The following is a 19790-nucleotide window of genomic DNA, read 5'->3' as shown; positions in this document are numbered from 1 at the left end:
ATAAAAGGAGCACTTTACTAGCCCAGTGTACGTTTTAAGATTTAAAGAAATTTAATTTCTCCAAATGACTACACATGGTAACAATATCCATCACCCACTTTCCCCCAGTGGGGTTCAGATGCTTCCAGGCTACCAGCCAAAGCTTCGTTTGGTGTACTTGTGCTCAAAAGTGTGTTGCGTAGAAAGATGAGGAAATGTGTAACATACTACAAGGAGTTTATGAAATTTTACTCTGATCCCACGAGAGCCTTAGGGGAGAAATAAGTTGGCGCTGAGCGTTCTTCGCGTGCTGCTGTTCCCCACTCCCTTTCCCTAAGCACGGAGAATCGTCACTGGCATTTCAACAGTGACAATGTTTTTGTCGAGAATGTTGTTAGCTGTCCCGTGTTCTTCTCGTGCCTTGGACTACCCTGGAGCTAAGGGGCTCCTTCTACTCCCCCGGTGCTAGCACCGAGCAAGGGTTTAGGGAACATGTGCTGGCCTAAGCAGGGTCTCAAAGGTGTGGCTACGACACTGTGTCGATGAGAGACAAACTAATGCATAAAACCCAACCCAATTCATCCATATGCAACACGTTGGTTCAGAGAAGAAAATGACTCAGATCTATTGTTTCTCTAAACCAGCCACTGGCTTGAAGTCACTTGTCCATTTAGTCAAAGCAATGAGTATGACAGTCCCAACACAGGGGTGGAGGTTATATGGAAAAACCATAATGCTGTTTGGGGGACCTATAGATATTAGGGAGACCAGATAGGATGGAAGGAAAGTAGGACCAAAGGCATAAATCTACCAAAAGAAAAAGAAAAAAAAAAACCCAACCCTACTTCTTTTTTCTCTCTACCCCATCTGGTCTTTCTAATCTTTACCCCATCACGTACTCTGCTAAATTAAATTCATCTCTTTAATTAAAGGACTACTCTGATCTACTCTTCTCCTGCTCGAAAATCTTCCATGACACTAGTGCTGCCTTGCAAATAGAAATCCAGATTCCTTGATATTCAAGATTGTCCACATTCTAGCCCTAAAGACAATTTTTTTTCTTCTGTTAGTTTTCTACAGTCTGCAAATTTCTACTCCAAACTGGTTTATCTGCTGCTAACCTCCAACGATGTACTAAAATGTTGCCTCCTCTCCTCTCTCTCCATTCCATCCAATCTGTAGGAACCTTCTCTATGATACCTTCCCCGAGTGTCCCAGCGTGAAATGCCACCTCTCTTCCCTGAGTCAATATGAGTCATTTGGTAATTAAGCTCTCCTTATGACATCCCTTCACCTGCCTAATGCTTCTCCCATAAATAGTCGATAAGCTCCGTGAGCAAAGAGCCTTGCATCCATAGGGCACAAAATAAGATCTGTGATTTGCTCTGATGATTTCATACCCGTTTAAGAGACACATAGAACCAATCTGACCTTCTTAGGAGCAAGCAGCAACCAAGCTATAATGCCATCATAATCCTTACATAAATGGGAAGCTGGACCACAGACCACAGCTGTGTCGCTTCACATTGTTAAGGAAACCAACAAACATACAAAAAAATCCCAGCTAACCTTTCACAGACTCTTCTTAGGAAGACAACAAGGGTTGACCTGATTTCTTGTCTCTCCAGGAAAAAGGAAATGTGATAAACTTAAGCACCAAGGGAAGTCTGTGTATTACCTAATACACAAGACAAACAAAACGTCTCTTCCACTTTTGTTACCGGAAAATCACAAATCAATAAGAAAAGCTGATGAGGAAGTAAAACGAGGGGAAAAAGTAGCACATCGGCATCAAGTATATTGAGAAATGGAATAGTCTTCAATTATAACAACAGATTTGCCACAATCCATAAAATCTGTGTTATGAGAGTTTGAAACAGTTATGTACACTGTTTTTATAGTACAAAGTAGATAAAGCCCCTCTGTCCTGCCATCACTTAGGTTTGTTGGTTATTATTTGTCTGTTTAATGCCAAACGTCAGCAATTGTGTAACTGCCAAAAACAGTCAAACCATTTCTTGGCTGAGCTAACCAATAAATTTCCTGAAAAAAAAAAAAAAAAAAGTCGTAGATCTGATAACACTGCATAAACATGACCGATGCTGCTTTAACATTTATTTCCACAAAGCCTATCTCCCTCGGGGGGTGGGGGTGGGGGAATACTGAATTGCTGATATCATCCAGATAATTGTGGACATAGAGCTGGCTATATTATTTACTCATTCACAATATGGTCGAAAGAAGCACTTTAAAAGTTAATTAAATGGGATAGGATTCTTATGATTTAAACTTCCATCTATAAAAGTTTGATTGAAAAAGTGTAGAGTTGTAAAGAGTTTATCATTCGCCACAAATGTGCTCTTGCAGACATCCCTGCTTCCTGAGTTTATGGCAAGGCTTAACACGAAGTGATTCGCGGGGCGTGCGCACAGATACCTGGCCTCCGTTAAAAGAGATATCCAGTCGAAACCACTCCTTCAAAGGCATGGTGAATTTCGTTTTCACAGCAAGGTCTTCTCCTTTGACAAGATGCATCTGAATATGCAAGTGGCCTACAAGGAAAATGAAAGCTCGTGAACACGAGAGAAAAAAAAAAAATTCCTTAGAAAGTGCACGAAGTGGTTGCTCCTGTTTCGACAATTGTCCAAAGGAGCGCTATGGCTAGAACATGTGTCATCTTCCTATAAACAAAGACAAAGCAAGCAAAAGAACACACAAGTGGATTCCTTCGTAAAGAAGACATGTGTTTTACACGCTTCCAGGAAAAAAAAAGAAAAAGAAAAAGAAAAAGAAAAAGAAAAAGAAAGAAAGAAAAGGTTCACATGAGGCCGCATTTGAAAATCATCGCTTTCGCTGAACAACTACCACGTTGACAGCATCTTCCTTAATTCCAGACATAACTGCCAATAGAGCACAAGAAAACTACAGTATTATTTTAAAGGTTCTGTTTTATACTCACCCTCTTCAGTGAGAAATACAGACGGCGTGCCGTACATCTCATTAGAATCAACAAAGTAGAGAATCCCGCAGAGATTGGCCTTGCAATAATGGAGTAAGTAAAGCCACAATGAAACAGTAAACCTACAAGAGTGAGGAGAAAAAAAAAAAATCTGCAGATTGATATCATCCAAGAACAGGTAATTATAGCTAACAATGACCAAGTAAATTGCTTTCTTTCCAATGAAGGGATGAATTTGCCTTCATGTTCATCATGGGAGATCAGCTTGCAAAGCTTGATTTTTGAGACAAAGGAGGTAGTTATAGTAACTGCAACAGACAGGAGTTAAGAATCATTGTATACAACTAGCAGATAGTGTCCCTTGCACCGAAAACTCTGGGTCTGTGCCTCTTTGACAATCTCACATGCCTGCCATCTGAATTCTTGATAAAGGGTTGGAAAGCCAGACATAAAATAAAAATCTGGATTTAAATAAGAGGTGGTTTGATAAGAAGCTATTCTAATTTCGATGATTAAAAGAAAAAAACATAATGAGGGCTTTTGAGCAATTTTTGTTTCCTTCCAAGATGAAAGCCTTAAGGTACAAAAATGTCATAATCTGCGAATGGCATCGCTATATGTTAATTGGGACACATAGATACTATTTTAATGCATACATTAGGTTGTCAGGATCACAGTTTGGCTGACCCATATGGAAACAACTAATCTAATTGTTCCATTTCTGGATCGGGGCTATTTTAGTTGAAAAAAGTATTGTACATCTGTGATTTGTGGCGTGAGAATAAAATAACAGTAGTCAACTTAACTAGGACACATTTAGCCAAGATGTGTGATCCATCCATCACTCAGCAAATATTTGCTGAACCCTTGCTTGATGCCACACATTATGTTAGTGACCAGCAGTTCAAAGATGAGGCGCTGGGAGTAATTGCATTTTGCAGGTGAAACAGGAATCAAGGTCAAAACAAATGTACAGAGTTCTGGCCGTTACCCCAGTAAGCAATTCACAGTTTGGGTTAAAGTGGCCGTGGCCCCGGGTTCTTTGGAGATAGGTCCAAACAAGTCCTTTAGAATTTTCTGGGCTTTGTAATCTGGCCTCAGAATCAGTGGTAAGATATGCAAACAGATGGTGCCACACAGCTCCCTCCTGACCCACCCAGCTGAGCAAGCTCATGAAGATAAGTTATTACAAGGAAGCTTAGCAAGAACATACGCTCAGTAAAGTGACTCAAGATCTTTCTACAGCCAGCAGCATGGGAAGAATTAAATCACTCTGCTAAATCCATCCGGTCTGAGGTGAACCAGGAACTGTTTTCAGCATCTTCAATTCAGCAGAAGGAAAAAAATATATCTGGGTTTTGCTGAAATCAATGGAGGAGATCAGAAGTTGTGAGATTTCAAGCAGCTCATCCAATCTTTCAAGACAGAAAAAGCAAAGCGAAGGCAGCAATGTGCACTGGCTGTGGCTGGCTGCACCCGAAAGCTTGCGAGGCCTCAGGATCCCACACCTTGGTCCCCTGCTCGTGTCGTTCCTGGGACCAACACAGGAAAGTCCGAGGCATGCTGAGGATTGCTAATTGCAAGAATAATTCAGGAATACTTTGGGCCACAAGTTCTGTCTAAGCCGTGTGGATCTCCACATTTTTCTGAAACGTGCTACCAAAGCGTGTCTTCCTACGGGATTCCACTAGCCTGCCCTGGTCTTCAGAGAAACACAGTACTGCCCCACCAGCCCCCATCACCTGCCCATTCTTACACTGGATAATCTATCCGCTGGCGTCGGGTGGCCTCCAGCTCTCGGTTGTGAAACCTCAGGAACTTCTTCACAATGCCTGTGTTTTCTCCACTGGAGGCGTAGAGAAAGCCCAGGAGGGTGACCACATCTGCAAACAGCAAGACGGCTGCCTTTCAATTATCTCCAGCAAAGCACTGCTTCCCAAATCACATTCTTCCTGGAACCCTCTGCCCAGTTCCAATCTGCCCAGTTACAAGAAAGCATCTGAAAACATTAGCAAACATTTATTGAACACTGAATCTATGCCGGACGCCTGCTAAGCCCTTTACAGAGAGCTGTCTCAATTCGTTTTCCCAGCAACCCCACTGAGGAGATTGAATTATGGGTCCCAATCTACAGACGAAAAGTCCGAGGCATAGAAGTAAAATAACTCGCCGAAGGACACAGCTAATAAGCAGGAGAGCCAGACGTGTGATGTTCAAGCTCGGGTCCTAGGCTCTTTCACATGCTGCCCTTCCAGTGTTAAGGAAAGCGTTTGGAATCCGTGCAACAACAGTAACCGTTTTCACACGAGCAGCAGGACACCAACCACACTGCTGTCAATGGGTCTATATCTCATTCAGCTAGCTAGCTGCCTAGAAAGAGAGATTCTTTTAATCCTATTATCCCCACCTTACAGATGGGGAAATGGAGGCACAGGTGCCAAAGTGGTAGCTAATGCTGATGGAACACAGAATACGCCAAGGGATGTGCTAAGCAAACCATTCCAGGAGTCATCTCATTTAAGTCCATAACCATCAATGAAATGGGTTCTGTTACCTCCATTCAACAGATGAAAAAACTGAGCTCTAGAGAAGATTGAATAATAAGAGGTGGAGCTGGGACTCCAACTCAGGCGGTTTTGTCTCAGAATCCATGCTCTTAGAAGTGCACAGGTTTTTTCCTTCTGTGCAGATTTTCCAATATATTCCACACATTACCTTTGGCAAAAATGGCCAACCAAACCCCTTAAAACTAGGGAGCCTTCCACTTTATTTTGCAAATGTGGGAGAACTCTGTGGCTCTAGAGAAGACAGGGTGTCCTTAACAAGTCTTAAAAGGAGAACTGAATTATCTCATCTATATTTAATACCCACTGCTTTCAACGAGGCCAGAATGATTTTTTTTCATATTTTCCATACCCAACCCCCTTTCAAAGGAAGAAAAAGAAATGAATCCCTTTTCTCTTTTAAAAAATGCTCTTCGGTTGAAATGTCCATGATCCAATGGTGGAAATTATCTATTTTCCTCAGCTTCTTGGAAAGGGAAGAGTTAACTTCTGTGCAAGTTATCCAATACCTCAGCCTGCAATACTGAAGACCCCAGCTGTCATTCCTCAATGGAGAGAAATGTTTTATTATAGAGGGAGGTAGCTCTGGCTCATTAAAACTTAAAAATCACAAGAGCAAAGTGTTCATAATCTCAGACCCCTATATCTAATAGAATTAAATAAAATAGAGCCACATTGTCCCCAGTGTCCACAAATCTCCCTGTTTTGTGAGAGGTAGAGAGGCATTTGAAATCTCCAAAGGATAGAGTTATCAATTCCAACAGAAACAACGCAAACTTTTTTTTATTCTTCACTATTTGAGCTCAATTTGGGGACATTGGACTTGCTGATCTATTATGGGAAAGGGAAGGGGGGATTAGAAATGGAAACACTGCAAGTGTGTCTTTGGAATCCAGGGAGAAAATCACCAAGAGACTGCTGTCAGCCCAACCTTGGTTTGGCTTCCACCGTGTGGAGTGGAACATAAAAGACCAGATGGCCACGTTAGCCCCCTAGGAGGCCTTCTGCTAGTGATTGCTGTTGAGTTACCTAGTGTGCAGTAGAAACATTTATCAAAAAGAGCAGGATTTGATTCTGTCCAACCTGACTCCGGTAAAAGGAGGCTTCATAAAGAGGTTTCCAAAGTGAAAGGAGTTAAAAGTCAATGCTGATGAGCCTCTCCTTTATCCAGGGATCAAAGTAAAGCGGGTTGAGCTGGAGAACTTGCAGCAAAAGATGTGGAAGGAAAAAAATCTAAGATAGAAAGATCTAAAATAAATTTTACAAAAACACGTACCTTTTGTACCCAACAAAACCAAAGCGATGGTGGTTTTCTTGTAAAATCTACAGCTTGAATAGTTCTATGATTTGGAGTTCTCCTGCAATTTTTCTTTCAGCATAATATTGCCTTCCCACTTACTTAGAAATAATAAGAATGAAAGTTCAGAGCAGGAAAGGACATTAGGATTCAACATCTAGGCTTGTTTTCTAATATCTGACTGTGGGGCTGCTTGGAGCACTATGTTTCATTAGTGATGGCTGCCATGGCCACTAGAATGGGAAGTAATAGTACCAGTGTCATTCTCCATTAAAGAATTTACAGGTAGAAACACGTAAGCCCAAAATTTAGGTCCAAAGAGGATAAGAGGCTTGCCCAGTTTCCTCCAGAACGTAAGTCCCAAGAGAGCGGGGACATTACTTCAATCATTACCCCATCCCTGGAGCCCAGCATAGTGGCCAACACTTGATAGGCTCCACAAATATTGAGGGAATGATGAATAAATGAATGGACAAATAGGCCTTCAGTCCTATCCTATTCAATCAGGATCTGAACCTGCCTCTCTCCTGTTCAACTCTTTTCACAATTCTATAATGTGCCCCATGCTTCTGAAATCAGATCACAGCCTCTCTTCCTTGAGACCCTTCCCCCAAATCCATTTCTCTGGCTAATCTTGAATGCAGAAGTTAGGTAGGAAAAAGGCATCATTGCGACAAACATAAAAATACCAGGAAAACGGGTCAGATTTAGAACCCACCACTTTGACTGTTTTTGCTTGTTTTCTTTTATCAAATTTTAGAGAAAAAAGAGGGATTAGATTCCATCTGTACGGCACAAACTCCTTCATTTGGAGACAAGAAGTGAAGGTTGCACGGCCCGTGAGAGATGCAGGTAGAACTCAAAGCTGGTCTCCCACTACAAACCAATGGGCTTCTTATTAAACCACATCACATCTCACAGGTCTTCCCAAAGAGGTCGGTGCTGCCTTGACCCTCCACGACTCCAGCACCACTACCCATCCTGGCTCTCCTTCAGGGTAGAGTTGGCTCAGCAAGGGCCTCCTGCACCATCCTGCTTCAGCACTACGGCTAGCACCCGCGGAGCCTGACCTGGAGACCCTGTCTTATACGGGCTCTTAAGGACTTTGAGCATCACCTCCGAGTGGGGCGGTTGGGGTGAGTCACGTAGCCCATTCTCCAGGTCAGTAGAGTGATCAGAGCCCTGACATGGACACCTGCTCCAGGGACAGTCCCACGTCCATGTAACAAAACCCTACTCAGGACGTGCTTCAAACACATCCACAATGATGCAGCTGAGACCTCAGCCCATTTGGGGAGAAGTTAGAGATAGTCTTGGGGCAAAAACAAACAAACAAACGAAAACAAACCAGACTGTAAGTCTGTAAGTAGCAGCAGGAGGAAAAGAAGCTAAGATGTTCCAACCTGAAGAAGGAAAGCTGGAGCGCAGGTATCTCAAGAGTGCTTTCCAAATGCAAGACATTAAAAGGCACGTGTGTTCAGGGGTTCCATTTTCTTTAAAACCAAAGCCTGAGAACTAAAACTCAATTTTCTCGCAAGTATGATTTAGGTCAGAACTTCCCCACAAAGGATACCAGGCAGTGAAGTGGGCGAGTAAGGAAGTCAGTGGAATATTCAATAGTAGGAGTGTTAAAAATAAAATAAATTTCACTCCCAGGAATTTATCCTCTGAACATACTTGTAGGTGTGCCCAAAGATGCATGTACAGGGATGTTCGACGAAACCTTGTTGCCAAAAGTAAAAGACTAGAAGTGACCTGCGTGACCACCAGCAGGGGACAGGTTAAATAAATTATGGGCTGTCAGGCAACGGGATGCTGAGCAGCTACTGAAAGGAATGAGGTCGTGTAGGACATGCTCTGCCTATAGAAAAATCTCTGCCGTGTTGTCAATGAGAGTGGGACAGAGTTTTTAGTAGCTTCCCATGTGTGTCTGAAGAAAGGGGCATGAACTTAATGCTTATAGGAGCAGAGAGCATTTCTGGAAGCAGATGCAAGAAACTAGTGTCCGTGAGTTTGCCTCTAGGAAAAGAACGAGAGCACAGGGTGGGTGGGAGCTCACTCTTCCTCCAACCCCTTTTACACTCTATGAATTTTTTACCAGGTGCATGTATTTCTTTTTAGGCCAAAAAAACAAAACAAAACAAAAAACCCAGAGAACAAAGTCTGAGCATTCCCATGCAGGCCGGGAGAAGACGCCAGCCCCCTACAGAAGGCCTCCCCGCCCTGGGCCTCTGTGACTATTCAATCTGCTTCAAAGACACAAAGTCCAGTGGGTGAGGAAAACAGGATGATTCACATCAGTAAAAATTCAACTTAAAAAAAGAGTATTCCTTTCTAATTTAGAACCTGGGTTAGGGCTGTATTAGCATATTTCAGAGAGGCGGCATAGCAAAGTCGAAGGAATCAGGAAGCTTGGACTCCCCTGAAACAAGCTGAGCCTTGGTTTTCTCCTCTGAAAAGAAAAGATGAGAATAATACTCTTTCCCATGGGCCTATTACGAGGATTAAATGAGACAATGTGCACGGAAAAAGTGTTCTGGAAACCATAAAGGGCCATGCAGATGCGAGGCATTAATTAGTGTTATTACTGAGAAATTCAGACCACCGTGATTAACTGGAGGGAAAAAAAGAACTAAGTCTCTCTCTGTCTCTCCTTTTGAATAAAAGTGCCAAATACATAGTTCTCAGAGTTATAAACGGTATCATCATGTCATTGCCTTAAATAGTCTCACTGCATCAACTGGTAGTTTCACGGGGACAGGTAAAGCCTGGCTCCCACATTGTCCTTCCATGACTTTGTTGTAATGGAGTTTTGTTATAAGAAATCACACTTCTAACCCATTGGCTCTGAAGAGGAGAATGGATCGTCGACGAAAGGGAGAGAGAGAGTGGAAAAGAAGGAAGCTGCCACGCTCCCCAGTGTCTGCCCCAAGCGGAAAGACCAGAGAAATGTTCATAGAGACGCACAGCAGGGCAGACGGTTAATACACACGTCCGTGTGGGCCCAGCCTGCTTCTCCAGTCTAAGTTCCCCGAATCGCCCAACTCACACCTGGGGTTCTACCTCGAAGGACAAACACAGAGCAGGAAGCTGCTCCCCCACATTTGCACCCGGTGCCAGGCACCGGGAACCCATCACCCGCCACTCTCGCACTAGGCACAGACTCAGCCTCGGAATCCTTCTTACTCCTCCGGGCTGGCAGCCAAGATGAGGCCTAGTCGCCATCCCTCCCATCGGGAGATGCGGGCTCACACCCCTGCCGCCATCGGGATGCATATTCTCCTCTCTGTGTCTTGGTTCATGCTTCTCCTTTTCCCTGGAGACCCTTCCCTCTACCCCTTTTCCGACGATGAAACCTCTACTCATCCTTCAAGTGTCTGTTCAGATGTCGCCTCTGCTGAGAAGAAAGCGAAGCTCTGGATGTGTAAAGACTGCTCAGTGACTTCTTTCAGTGAACGAAGGACTTAAAATAGGTAAATAGTTTCATGACATCCCTCAGCAGTGCAGCATAATAGCTCCCTGTGGGGTTTGGGAACCAGACTCCCTTGGGTTCAAATCCCAGCTCTATCATGGAGAGCTGTGCGACCTTAGACAAGTCCCCCACCCTCTCTGAGTCAGTTTCCTCCCCTGTAGAGGTGACAGTAAGGCTCTGGGCAGATTAAATGAGATACATAGAGCGTTTAGCACAGTGCCTGCCACACCGCGAGCACTCAGCCTCAGGAAGCAGCTGTCACTACGGGTAGCTGCTCTTCCCTCCTGCTTAGGCACCTAAAGACAGGGGGCACCGTGTCTGTATCTTCCCGCCTCCAGCCCTAGCAGAGAAATTGATCCCTAGCCGGTGCTCAATGTTCTCTGTTTCCCTGACTTGAACATGACACACAGGCACCCACAGGCAGCTAGGGGAGGCCAGAGGGCAGGGAGTTAATTTCTGATTGTGGGGATGAAAAAAGAAAAGAGAGAAGCTTCGGTGGGGAGGGGGGTGGGCAGGGGAGGAGTGGACATTTGAGCCAGCTACCAAAGTAGGAGGATGATTTTGCCACGTGGTGCGGCAGTGGGGGCAGGGGGGAGGCCTATTTCCCATAAAAGGCATCAACTTGGTCGAGGCGGGGGTTGGGGAATCCCAGACTCAAACTACGAGGGCAGGGCAAAGCGGAGGCTCATGTGCGGTTGCCAAGGAGAATGACTGACCAAGAGATTGCATTCTTAACCAGCACAGCCCCCAGAAGGGCTCTCCCGGGGCAGCTGTGGCCTGTGTGCGAGCCTAGGGACAGCCGCCCGCTACCCCTGGGTGCTCGCTAACGTGGCAACACAGCTGTGTGAGGATGTCCCAGTGTGATGGTCACACGCAGTCCTTGCCCCTTGGCTGAGAGCATCTGTCACTCAATTCACAAATAGTCACTGGATGCCTGCGGGGTGCTAGGGGCTGCGGCAGGGGGCACCGCACAAAGCGAGCCAGGACCTTGGCCTTAGGAGCTCGCGTCCCAGTACAGAGAGACTCCCCGGGCAAAGAAAGCAATGACGCATATTTAATTACAAAGTCTGGTGACGATAGGGCTGGGAGGGGGGTGAAGATAGAGAACAACGGGGTGGGGCTGCCATCCTAGATAAGCGGCTCAGCGAGCCCTCTCTCCTGACATGGCATTAGCACAGGGAGCGATAACGTAAGTGTCCCAAAGGGAGAATGACCCCGAGAAGCTCAAGGAGCAGGAAGCAGGCCCGCGCGGCTGCAGCAGGTGCACAAGGGGGGCACGTCAGGAGACGCGGCAGGGTAGGGGACAGGGACCCTGGGCACAGGGGTCATCGAGGGGCTCTTCCTCACTGCAGTGGGAGGAACCACCTGCGGGGGGTGATGCCACCTGTTTGCACTGGCTGCCACGTGGGGAATGAGGCCGCTGCCGGCGGTGACATCCACCGGTTATGACGGCAACACTCGTGGTGCGGGGCGATCGAGGATGGAGGCACAGGGCCAGCTGACCTGGCACGGTGGGACAGGCAGGAAGAGAGGTCCAGGCGGGCCTGGAGTTGTTGCCTGGGGGTGCATCGCTTTTTCTCGACGAGTTCATGGGTGAGTCAGGCACATGTGTCACCACTGAGGGACAACGGCCAAGGCCTGGTTCCTTCCCCCAGGGAAACGGACAATACGCTTGGGGCCCTAGGTGTGGCGTGCCTGGCCACCGCTGGCCCACGTGCCCAGAATGCAGCAGGTACAGGTGCACCAGGAGGACACGTGGCCAGGCCTGGATACACCTGTGTCCTGAGAGGCTGCCGACTTCTGATCTGGGGAAGGTTTTCTCGGCAGGGCCGGACAAAAATCTGCTGCACGTCCACCAAAAATCAGGCCAAAGGCCCGGCCTGGCACGGTCGTGGCAAAGCAGATAAACGGCGGGCCGCGGGGAGGGGCGGGCGTCCAGGCGCACAGCCTCACGGTGGGGGCCGGCCCTGGGCCTTTGGGGGAGAGGGGCTCTAACCGTCCTCACAGAACAGCCCCGTGCATGGGGGCACCTTGGCTCTCTTCTCTCTTTATAAAGGAAAAAGAAAATGAAAGCAAGTCACAGCGTCCTTTAGTCCAGACGTGGAGCCGTCGTAGGACACCAGGCACTTGACACAGAAAACGTTCCCCCCCGCCCCCACCCCACACCAGCGCTGGCTGCAGACTGCAAGGGGACCGGACATGAAAGGCGCCCCCTCGGCTCCCTAATGCCATCTTGTTGTTCTGACTTGACTCTTGTTCATCGAGAGCTGAATAAAGAAGCCCCTGCTAAGAACAAGCCAGAGGCCTGGCCCCCTTCCATCGCACAGCGTATCAAGAACAAAGGTCGTGGACACTTTCCATAGGGCTGCTGCAGACGCTCTTTTGATTCCTCTTTTAAAGAGAGGGCGAGGGAATTTTCCCCTTTTCGGTGAACAAATCACAGCAAACAGAGCTGGCTTTGAGAGTGCACGAGCACCAACCCCCTCAACCATTTTGGAGGACTTTAATTATTAGAAAAGGTTTTTCCTCTGCATCATGCTTTTATCAGATTGGTTCTCACCCCAAAAGTAATGCTTGGAAGAAGGTGGAGAGAAAAATCCCACTGCGCTATTCCGCAAAGCTCAGTGAATACGGGAAGGAACAACAAAAGAAAGAAAAGGTGGTTCACATCGTAAGGGTATGGGCAGGGGCCCTAAGACCTCGGCTAGTTCATAAATGACTTCATCTGAAAACTTCCAGCTTGCAATTTAGTCATTCTTCAGTGAGAAATATGTGATTTGCCAAACATGAAATGGAATCATTACGCCCTGACAAAATCGGAGGCAAATCAAAAAAAAAAAAAAAAAAAAAACCTGGCTTGTATGTGCCTCGTGCTTCCTTCTCCTTAATAAATTAGGTCTCCCCGTGGAAGGCATTCCAGAAAGATGCTAGCATGGGGTTCTGCGTGGAGGAAGGATGCACACTAATCATTGAAATGCAGGCAGCTCGACTGTTTCAGACATTTAATTGCCCGCCCGCCCTACCCCCAACTCACACGCATACGGGAACGGAGTCTGGCTTCCTCCTCTCCAGATCTGTACTTTCAGCACCACACAACCATGAAATCAGCCAGACACGGAACAAGGCTACTCAGACCAAGTGCAGGATAGGAGGGCAGAGAACTACACACGCGTGCGTGCACACACACACACGCACGCACGCACACAAGAGCTCCTGTAAAAACTAGTGAATTCTGAATAAAGTCCACGGTCTAAGTCAACATCAGTTTTGTGCTCTCGCTAGCATCCTACAGTCAGGAAAGATTTTTATTAGAGGGAACCTGGGGGAAGGATACGCGGGGCTCTCTACCATTTTTGCAACTTCCTGCACGTCTATAATTATTTCAAATAAAGAAAAGTTTTTTTAAAATGCTAAATGTAAAAAAAAAATTTTTTTTAAATGCTGAATGTATCTGTTCTACAGCAGGTGGCCTCTGACCCACCATAACGTATGGCTAAACAGACCCTTCACATTTCCTCTAGATGCAGGGCCGTTTGGGGTGGTCCCAGGGAATACTCATCGCTGTTGTTTTCTCAGGGTTAAGTCACCTTGCCCCAAAGCAAGTCCTCTCAAAGACTAGCAGGGGTCAGGCACCTCCCGAGGAAGCGTCTTCTGTCACAGGCTCATGGCGGTTGGGCCACCGTCATTCTAGGTCAAGAGCCCACCAGCTCTGCCGCTGCTCCAGAGGTCCTGGAGCTTCAAGATGCGTCAGAGTCATGGGAGTGTGTTTCAAATGCTGATCTCGGGGCCCTGCACCCCACAGCTCCTGACCCAGTAGGCTGTGTGGGGGCCTGGGAATCTGCATTTACACCAAGAGCCCTGCGTGACTCTGGCAGCTGGTCCTAGGGCTACACTGCAGGAAGCACTGTCAGATTCCAGGTAAGTGCCTGGGAGCATGCCCGGCATAGCTCCCCATCGGGGGATGAGCAGAAGAGCTGGGGGGCGCTCAGCATCCCCATAGGAAGGTGCTCCTCTTGCCAAGGGAGAGAACTTCCCCTAAGGACGCACAGCCAGAGAGCTCCAACCCCGGTGCTTAAGGGAAGGCACGGGAACCCCCTGCATGGGTCCTTCGGTGGCTGTAACCACGTGGCATTTAGGATAAAATGCAGAGTTTGGACTCTATCATCGTCACGGCTACTTTTTTACTGAGTGCTGATTATGCGTTAAGCAAATTACATCTCATTTCATTTTCCCAACTCTGCTCTGAGGGAACTGTTACCGATCACCCCCACTTTACAGACAAGGAAACTGAGGCTCCCAGAATTCCAAGATTACACAGGCAGAAAGGGGCAGAGCCAGGAGTTGAACCCATGCGCTCTGGGCTGGAAACTACCGTGGGATACTTCCTTCCCGCCCAACACAAAGGCTCCTCTGGTTCTCATCTCCCCTGGGATAAAACATTCCAGTTAAAAATATCAGATACTCATGAAGGGACAGAGGGAGGAAGATGTTCCCAGGGTCGGTCTCGGTGGCATTAACACTCCTTTGACAACTTCAGAGCCAAACCTCTCAAGGTCCCTCCATGACCTCTGTGACTCTCAAGTGCACTCTATTCTCTACTACTGTTTCTTCTCTCTTCACCTTTTTCCTTCCACCCTCTTTCTCCCCCGGAGTCCTAAAGCCGATCCGGTGTGTTCGTCGTTTTCCTTGCCTCCCCCACCTGCTAGTGCGAGAACCTTCTCCTGCCAACCTCTCGTGATACAGGCTATCTGAAGAAATGAGCACGAGGCTCCTCGCAAGGCAAATGACCTACCATTTTCAAGAGGACACTGGGGAATCTTGTTTGCCCGAAGGTTCCAAATATAATCCATGTTCCACTCAAGGCACACTTGATGATCTTTGAAAGGGCGTTCGAAAGGCGGGACTGTCTTCAGCAGAGTATAATTTTTCGCTACAGCATGTAGCAAATTTTCCTCCCATTTAACATTCAAGTCTCCACCACTGTATTTGTGAGTAATCCAGGCGCGTAGTATCACCGCGGATACTGAAATGGAGTGTCTGATGAAATAATCATCTCTGTAAACCATGATGCTTGGAAATTTCACATGTACTATTTGTGTCCTGCTGGTGTGAAGATGCTTCTCATTCTTCCACCTCTTTTTGTACACAGGGATGCTACTTCTGAACTCGGATGAAACGACCGCTTCCAGATTGACAACACAAGGCTGAGAGCATAAATACTCAACCGAGACTTCAGAGACATTGCGGACATTCCCTTCAAAGACAGTGAAATAAATAAAGTCTTTGTAAGCCACGCTCTGCTCGGCTTTGGGGGTCACCGACGTAGTCAGGGAGGTCGGCCTGCCCAAAGACGGGACAACGTTCTGAAAAGGAAAAAAAAAGGAAAGAAAGTACAGGGAGTTTAAAAATCATCATATTAACAGATACGTGCATTTTTTCCCTGGAATAAAAAATAGGCATCTACATAAAGCAATGAATGTGGGACGCACAAGATGGCAAAACCACGACCGAACAATTACAGAAAAACCAACACACACACTAATGAAGATTAGGCCACATTAAACTCTCTCCCCAGACTCAGTAGCATCTGCTGATCAAAATGTGACTTTCAAAGCTACGTGGCAATCATTCCAGAGTTGGTTTCCAAATGGAGGAGCTAGTTCGCAACAAATCCAGTATCGGCGACTCTGCCTTCGCGTGAAAAAGAGATGAGCAGCTTCAGACATTTCCAAACTATTGTCCTGACTTCAAATGGTGATCAGACGCAGCCAAATCAAAGGGTGGGAGACGAGTTCAAAGTGCACCCAAGAGGGAACATGACAGGGATGCCAACCTGGCCCTTCCTCTCCCGTAAGTTCTGAGCCAGCACAAGCACGCATGACGGATGGCCCAGCAGGAGTTTCCACTGCTCCAAATCACACACAGGCAAGGCTTGGACCTCAGACTGTGTTGTCTGATTCTCTCACCATGGATGGTGTTACCTGTGCCAAGAAAGATTTTAGCTGTGTGCTTATTTATCTCGTTCTTTAAGTATGAAGACCTCTTAAAACGGACATTCCTTCCAGAAGAAATTTGGACAGTTGGTCATGAGATCAAGGCAATGTTGTTTTGAGCATAAGGCACTGATGTACGGGCACTAAGAGCTCTTCTAAATAAAAGTTTGTGATTCGGGCATCCAAAACACAGTAGGAAAAAGGTAACTTCGGACCACTTCACTCCCATTAGTATGGCTATGATCCAAAACCAAAAAAATAAATAAAACAAAAATATAAAGTGTTGGAGAGAACGTAGAGAAACCAGACTCCTGGTGCATGGCTGGTGAGAATGTAAAATCGTGCAGCCACTGAGTCAAACAGTACATCAGTTCCTCAAAAAATTAAACACAGGATTACCACATGATCCAGCAACTCCACTCCTGGCTGTATACCCAACGTAGCAGAACACAAGGACTTGAAGAGATACGTTCATAGACATACCCTGATGCTCACAGCAGCCATATTCACAACAGCCAAGAGGTAGACATCCACCTCAGTGAATAAACGGAAAAACAAAATGTGATATATACACACAATGGAATCTCATTCAACCTTAAAAAGAGAAGTATGGCACATGCTACAGTATGGGTGAAATTTGAGGGCATTACGCTAAGTGAAATAAACCAGTCATAAGGAATAAATACCATACGATTCTACTTGTACGAAGTGCCTGGAGCAGTCAGATCCATAGAGACAGAAGGACTGGTGGTTGCTAGAGATCAGGGGAGGGGGGGGAGATCATGGGCACTTATTGTTTAATGGGCACAGAGTGATAGTTTTACAAGAGGAGAAGAGTTCTGGAGATGGATGGTGGGGATGGTTGTGCAACAATGTGAATGTACTCGCTGCCCCTGAGCTGTATACCCTTAAGAGTGGTTAAATTGGTAAATTTTATGCTGTGAATATTTTTACAAGTCTAAAGAAAAAGGTCACTGTGGCCTTTTCTAAAGAAGGAAGTGCTAAGAACCCCTTTCTTCCCAGAAGGGGCTGAGACACAAAGCTAGGTATCAGGGAATTGTGTTGACAAAGAGCAGTGACCCAAAGGCAGAATGTGCTCAAGGCTCCTGTCAACCTAGACGCAAGAGACGCAAGTCCTAATGGAGTACAGTCCCAGGTGAGGGTAATTCTACCTGGGGGATCTAGAATCTATGGAAAGAGTGGGTTTTCATTGGGCTTTGAGGGGTGAAGAGAGGTTCTTTAGGTAGAGAGGCTCGTGGAAGCCCCCACAAGCAATGTCAACAGCTTAAGGAAGAGCAGACATACTAGATAGAGGCAGACTGGTTTGACCGGAGAACAGAATGGGATTAAAGATGCAAAAGGACATGGGGTTATGAGGTCGGGGGGTGGGGGGGGGGGGTGTGTGGAGGTTAGGTCCTGGCTCTGAAGGACACTGAATCCCAGCCCAGGGAATGTGGACTCTCATTCTACTGACACTGAAGAATCATTGAAAGTTTCTGGAAAAGGGAAGCGTGTTTCTATTTTAAAGCACTGACAGTCAATTAGAAACAAAGCTGACAACCAAGAAAAATGAGCAAATGACAGAGTTCATCAATAAGCAAATTCCCACTGATAATAAGAGAAAAGCAAATTGAAACCACGCTGAAGATACCAGTTTGAACTTACTCGGTTCACAGAAGTTCACAGTTTGAACTTACTCGGTTCACAGAGATCCAAGAGTCCAATAACACACTGTACCCGCCAAACTGGCCTCTTACTGTGTACTGCTGGTGAGAGTGATCTCTATGGACGGCAGTCGGGGAGTATCCAACAAACGTAGAAATGCACCCACCCTCTGGTCCAATAATTCCTCCTCTAGGATTTTATCCTCCCCATATACTCAAATTTGTGCAAGATGATGTATGTACAGGTTTTCACTGCAGGACTATTTGCAACAGCAAAAGATGGAAAACTAAATGTCCATCAAGACAGGGCTGGTTCAGTAAATGATAGTACATCCTCTCCTGGAGGGCTAGACAGCTATTAAAACAGGTAAGAGCCTCATGTACAGATAATGAAATGATCTCCAAAGTTTGAGGGTTTCGTTTTGTTTTGTTTTGTTTTTTTAAACAAGTTTCAGAAGTATCATTTGAGTTTTGTTGTTGCTGTTGTTGTTTTTTAAGAAAAGGAAAAATAGGGACGCTTGGTGGCTCAGTGGCTGAGGGTCTGCCTTCAACTCAAGGGGTGACCCTGGGGTCCTGGTATCGAGTCCCACATCAGGCTTCCACATCGGGTGTGGAGCCTGCTTCTCCTTCTGCCCATGTCTCCACTTCTCATGAATAAATAAATATAATCTTTAGTTTAAAAAAAGGAAAAACAAATACACATTTGCTTGAATCCACTAGCTGTTCACATGGAGAAGGACGAAGTGACCAGGAGACAGGATGAGGGAGAGACATGTGCTATCTATTTTTATTTATCTTTTGAATTTTGTACTACATGAATATTGGGGGGGGGGAGTCGGGGGGGTGAAGAGAAAAGCAAGTGTCCTAAAGATGAAAATTAAAAAAAAAAAAAAAGTAGCTTCTCCACGTAGCAGAGTGAGGAGGGCTGGCCATCCCTTTTGATTAGTCATGGGAAAAGTGTGGGAAGAAATCTGTAAAGAGGTGGGTACAGTCCAAACTGTCTGCCCCCGCAGTGAGAGGCTTAATTGTTTTATGCTCTCATTTATATTTCCAAATTACAGGGGGGAAAACAAACATAAAAATAATCTCATAATTAGAAGTAGTGACTGTTAGAGCCCTTGGTGATGAGCCAGCCCCCCCAACTCTTCCAACGAGGCAGTGATCGCTGAGTGGTCCCCCCACAGAACCCCGCTGGTGGCTTAGCAGAGGCAAGCCCAGGAGCCCGGCCCTCTCCCACGTTGTCCCCCCACGTGCACGGCAGCAAGGCTGTAAGGAGTGGCTGGGCTCAGTTCGGCTTTCTTGGGGTTACGGGTACCCTCAGCATTTATCCACAAGGGGCGGTTTGTTCATTCAGACAGATGTGCCCAGATGTGGCCCCTTCTCAAGATGTGAACCCAGTGCAGAGGCCAGCCGAAGACAGGGAGGCTGGACAGCGTGGCGGCTGATGGTGGCGAGTGTCCCTCGTTCCCAGTGCCCCGAAAGCCACCACCCTCACTCAATCCCACACGTGCCCAGTTAATAAGGCAACAGAGAGCAGAGGCCAGGACATACTGAATGTCACCGTGTGTTCTTTTTCAGAAAATGCCTTAAAACGTCTTCCTCGTTCCTTTTATGTCTACCTTAAAAACACACCCTAGCCCTCTTCTGCTGCTTATTTTTTATTTTATTTTATTTTATTTTATTTTATTTTATTTTATTTTATTTTATTTTATTCTTTTGAATCATGTTTTTATCGCTGACGCTGGCAACTCCAGGCTAATGCTTCTCTTAAACAGAATTCTGGGGGGAAAGGCTATGTGATTTCATGAGCTTCCACTGGAAAGTGCAGTTAGTGGTAACGTTCGTTGCTTTCCATCTTAGGG

The 19790-nt window shown here is 46.2% G+C and overlaps 1 protein-coding gene across 5 annotated transcripts in view; it reads right to left on the bottom strand.

The window, feature by feature from the left end:
* SEL1L3 (SEL1L family member 3) overlaps positions 1-19790 on the bottom strand; it is a 100841-nt gene that overhangs the window by 70598 nt on the left and 10453 nt on the right. For 4 of the 5 annotated variants that reach the window (XR_007409981.1, XM_049108723.1, XM_035714134.2 and 1 more), the window contains exons 2-5: positions 15064-15634; positions 4695-4839; positions 2939-3060; positions 2416-2531 (exon numbers count right to left, since the gene is read on the bottom strand). Coding sequence is in view for 4 of the 5 variants with exons in the window: in XM_049108723.1 (XP_048964680.1) it covers positions 2416-2531; positions 2939-3060; positions 4695-4839; positions 15064-15634 (954 nt within the window). In the remaining variant the exon portion in view is untranslated. The remainder of the gene's footprint in view (positions 1-2415; positions 2532-2938; positions 3061-4694; positions 4840-15063; positions 15635-19790) is intronic. The other variant, XM_025437289.3, reaches the window with a different exon arrangement.

The sequence above is a fragment of the Canis lupus genome, chromosome 3 (genome assembly GCF_003254725.2).
Source record: "Canis lupus dingo isolate Sandy chromosome 3, ASM325472v2, whole genome shotgun sequence".
In the NCBI taxonomy this organism is placed as follows: domain Eukaryota; kingdom Metazoa; phylum Chordata; class Mammalia; order Carnivora; family Canidae; genus Canis; species Canis lupus.
This window is presented reverse-complemented; position numbering and strand designations above follow the sequence as displayed.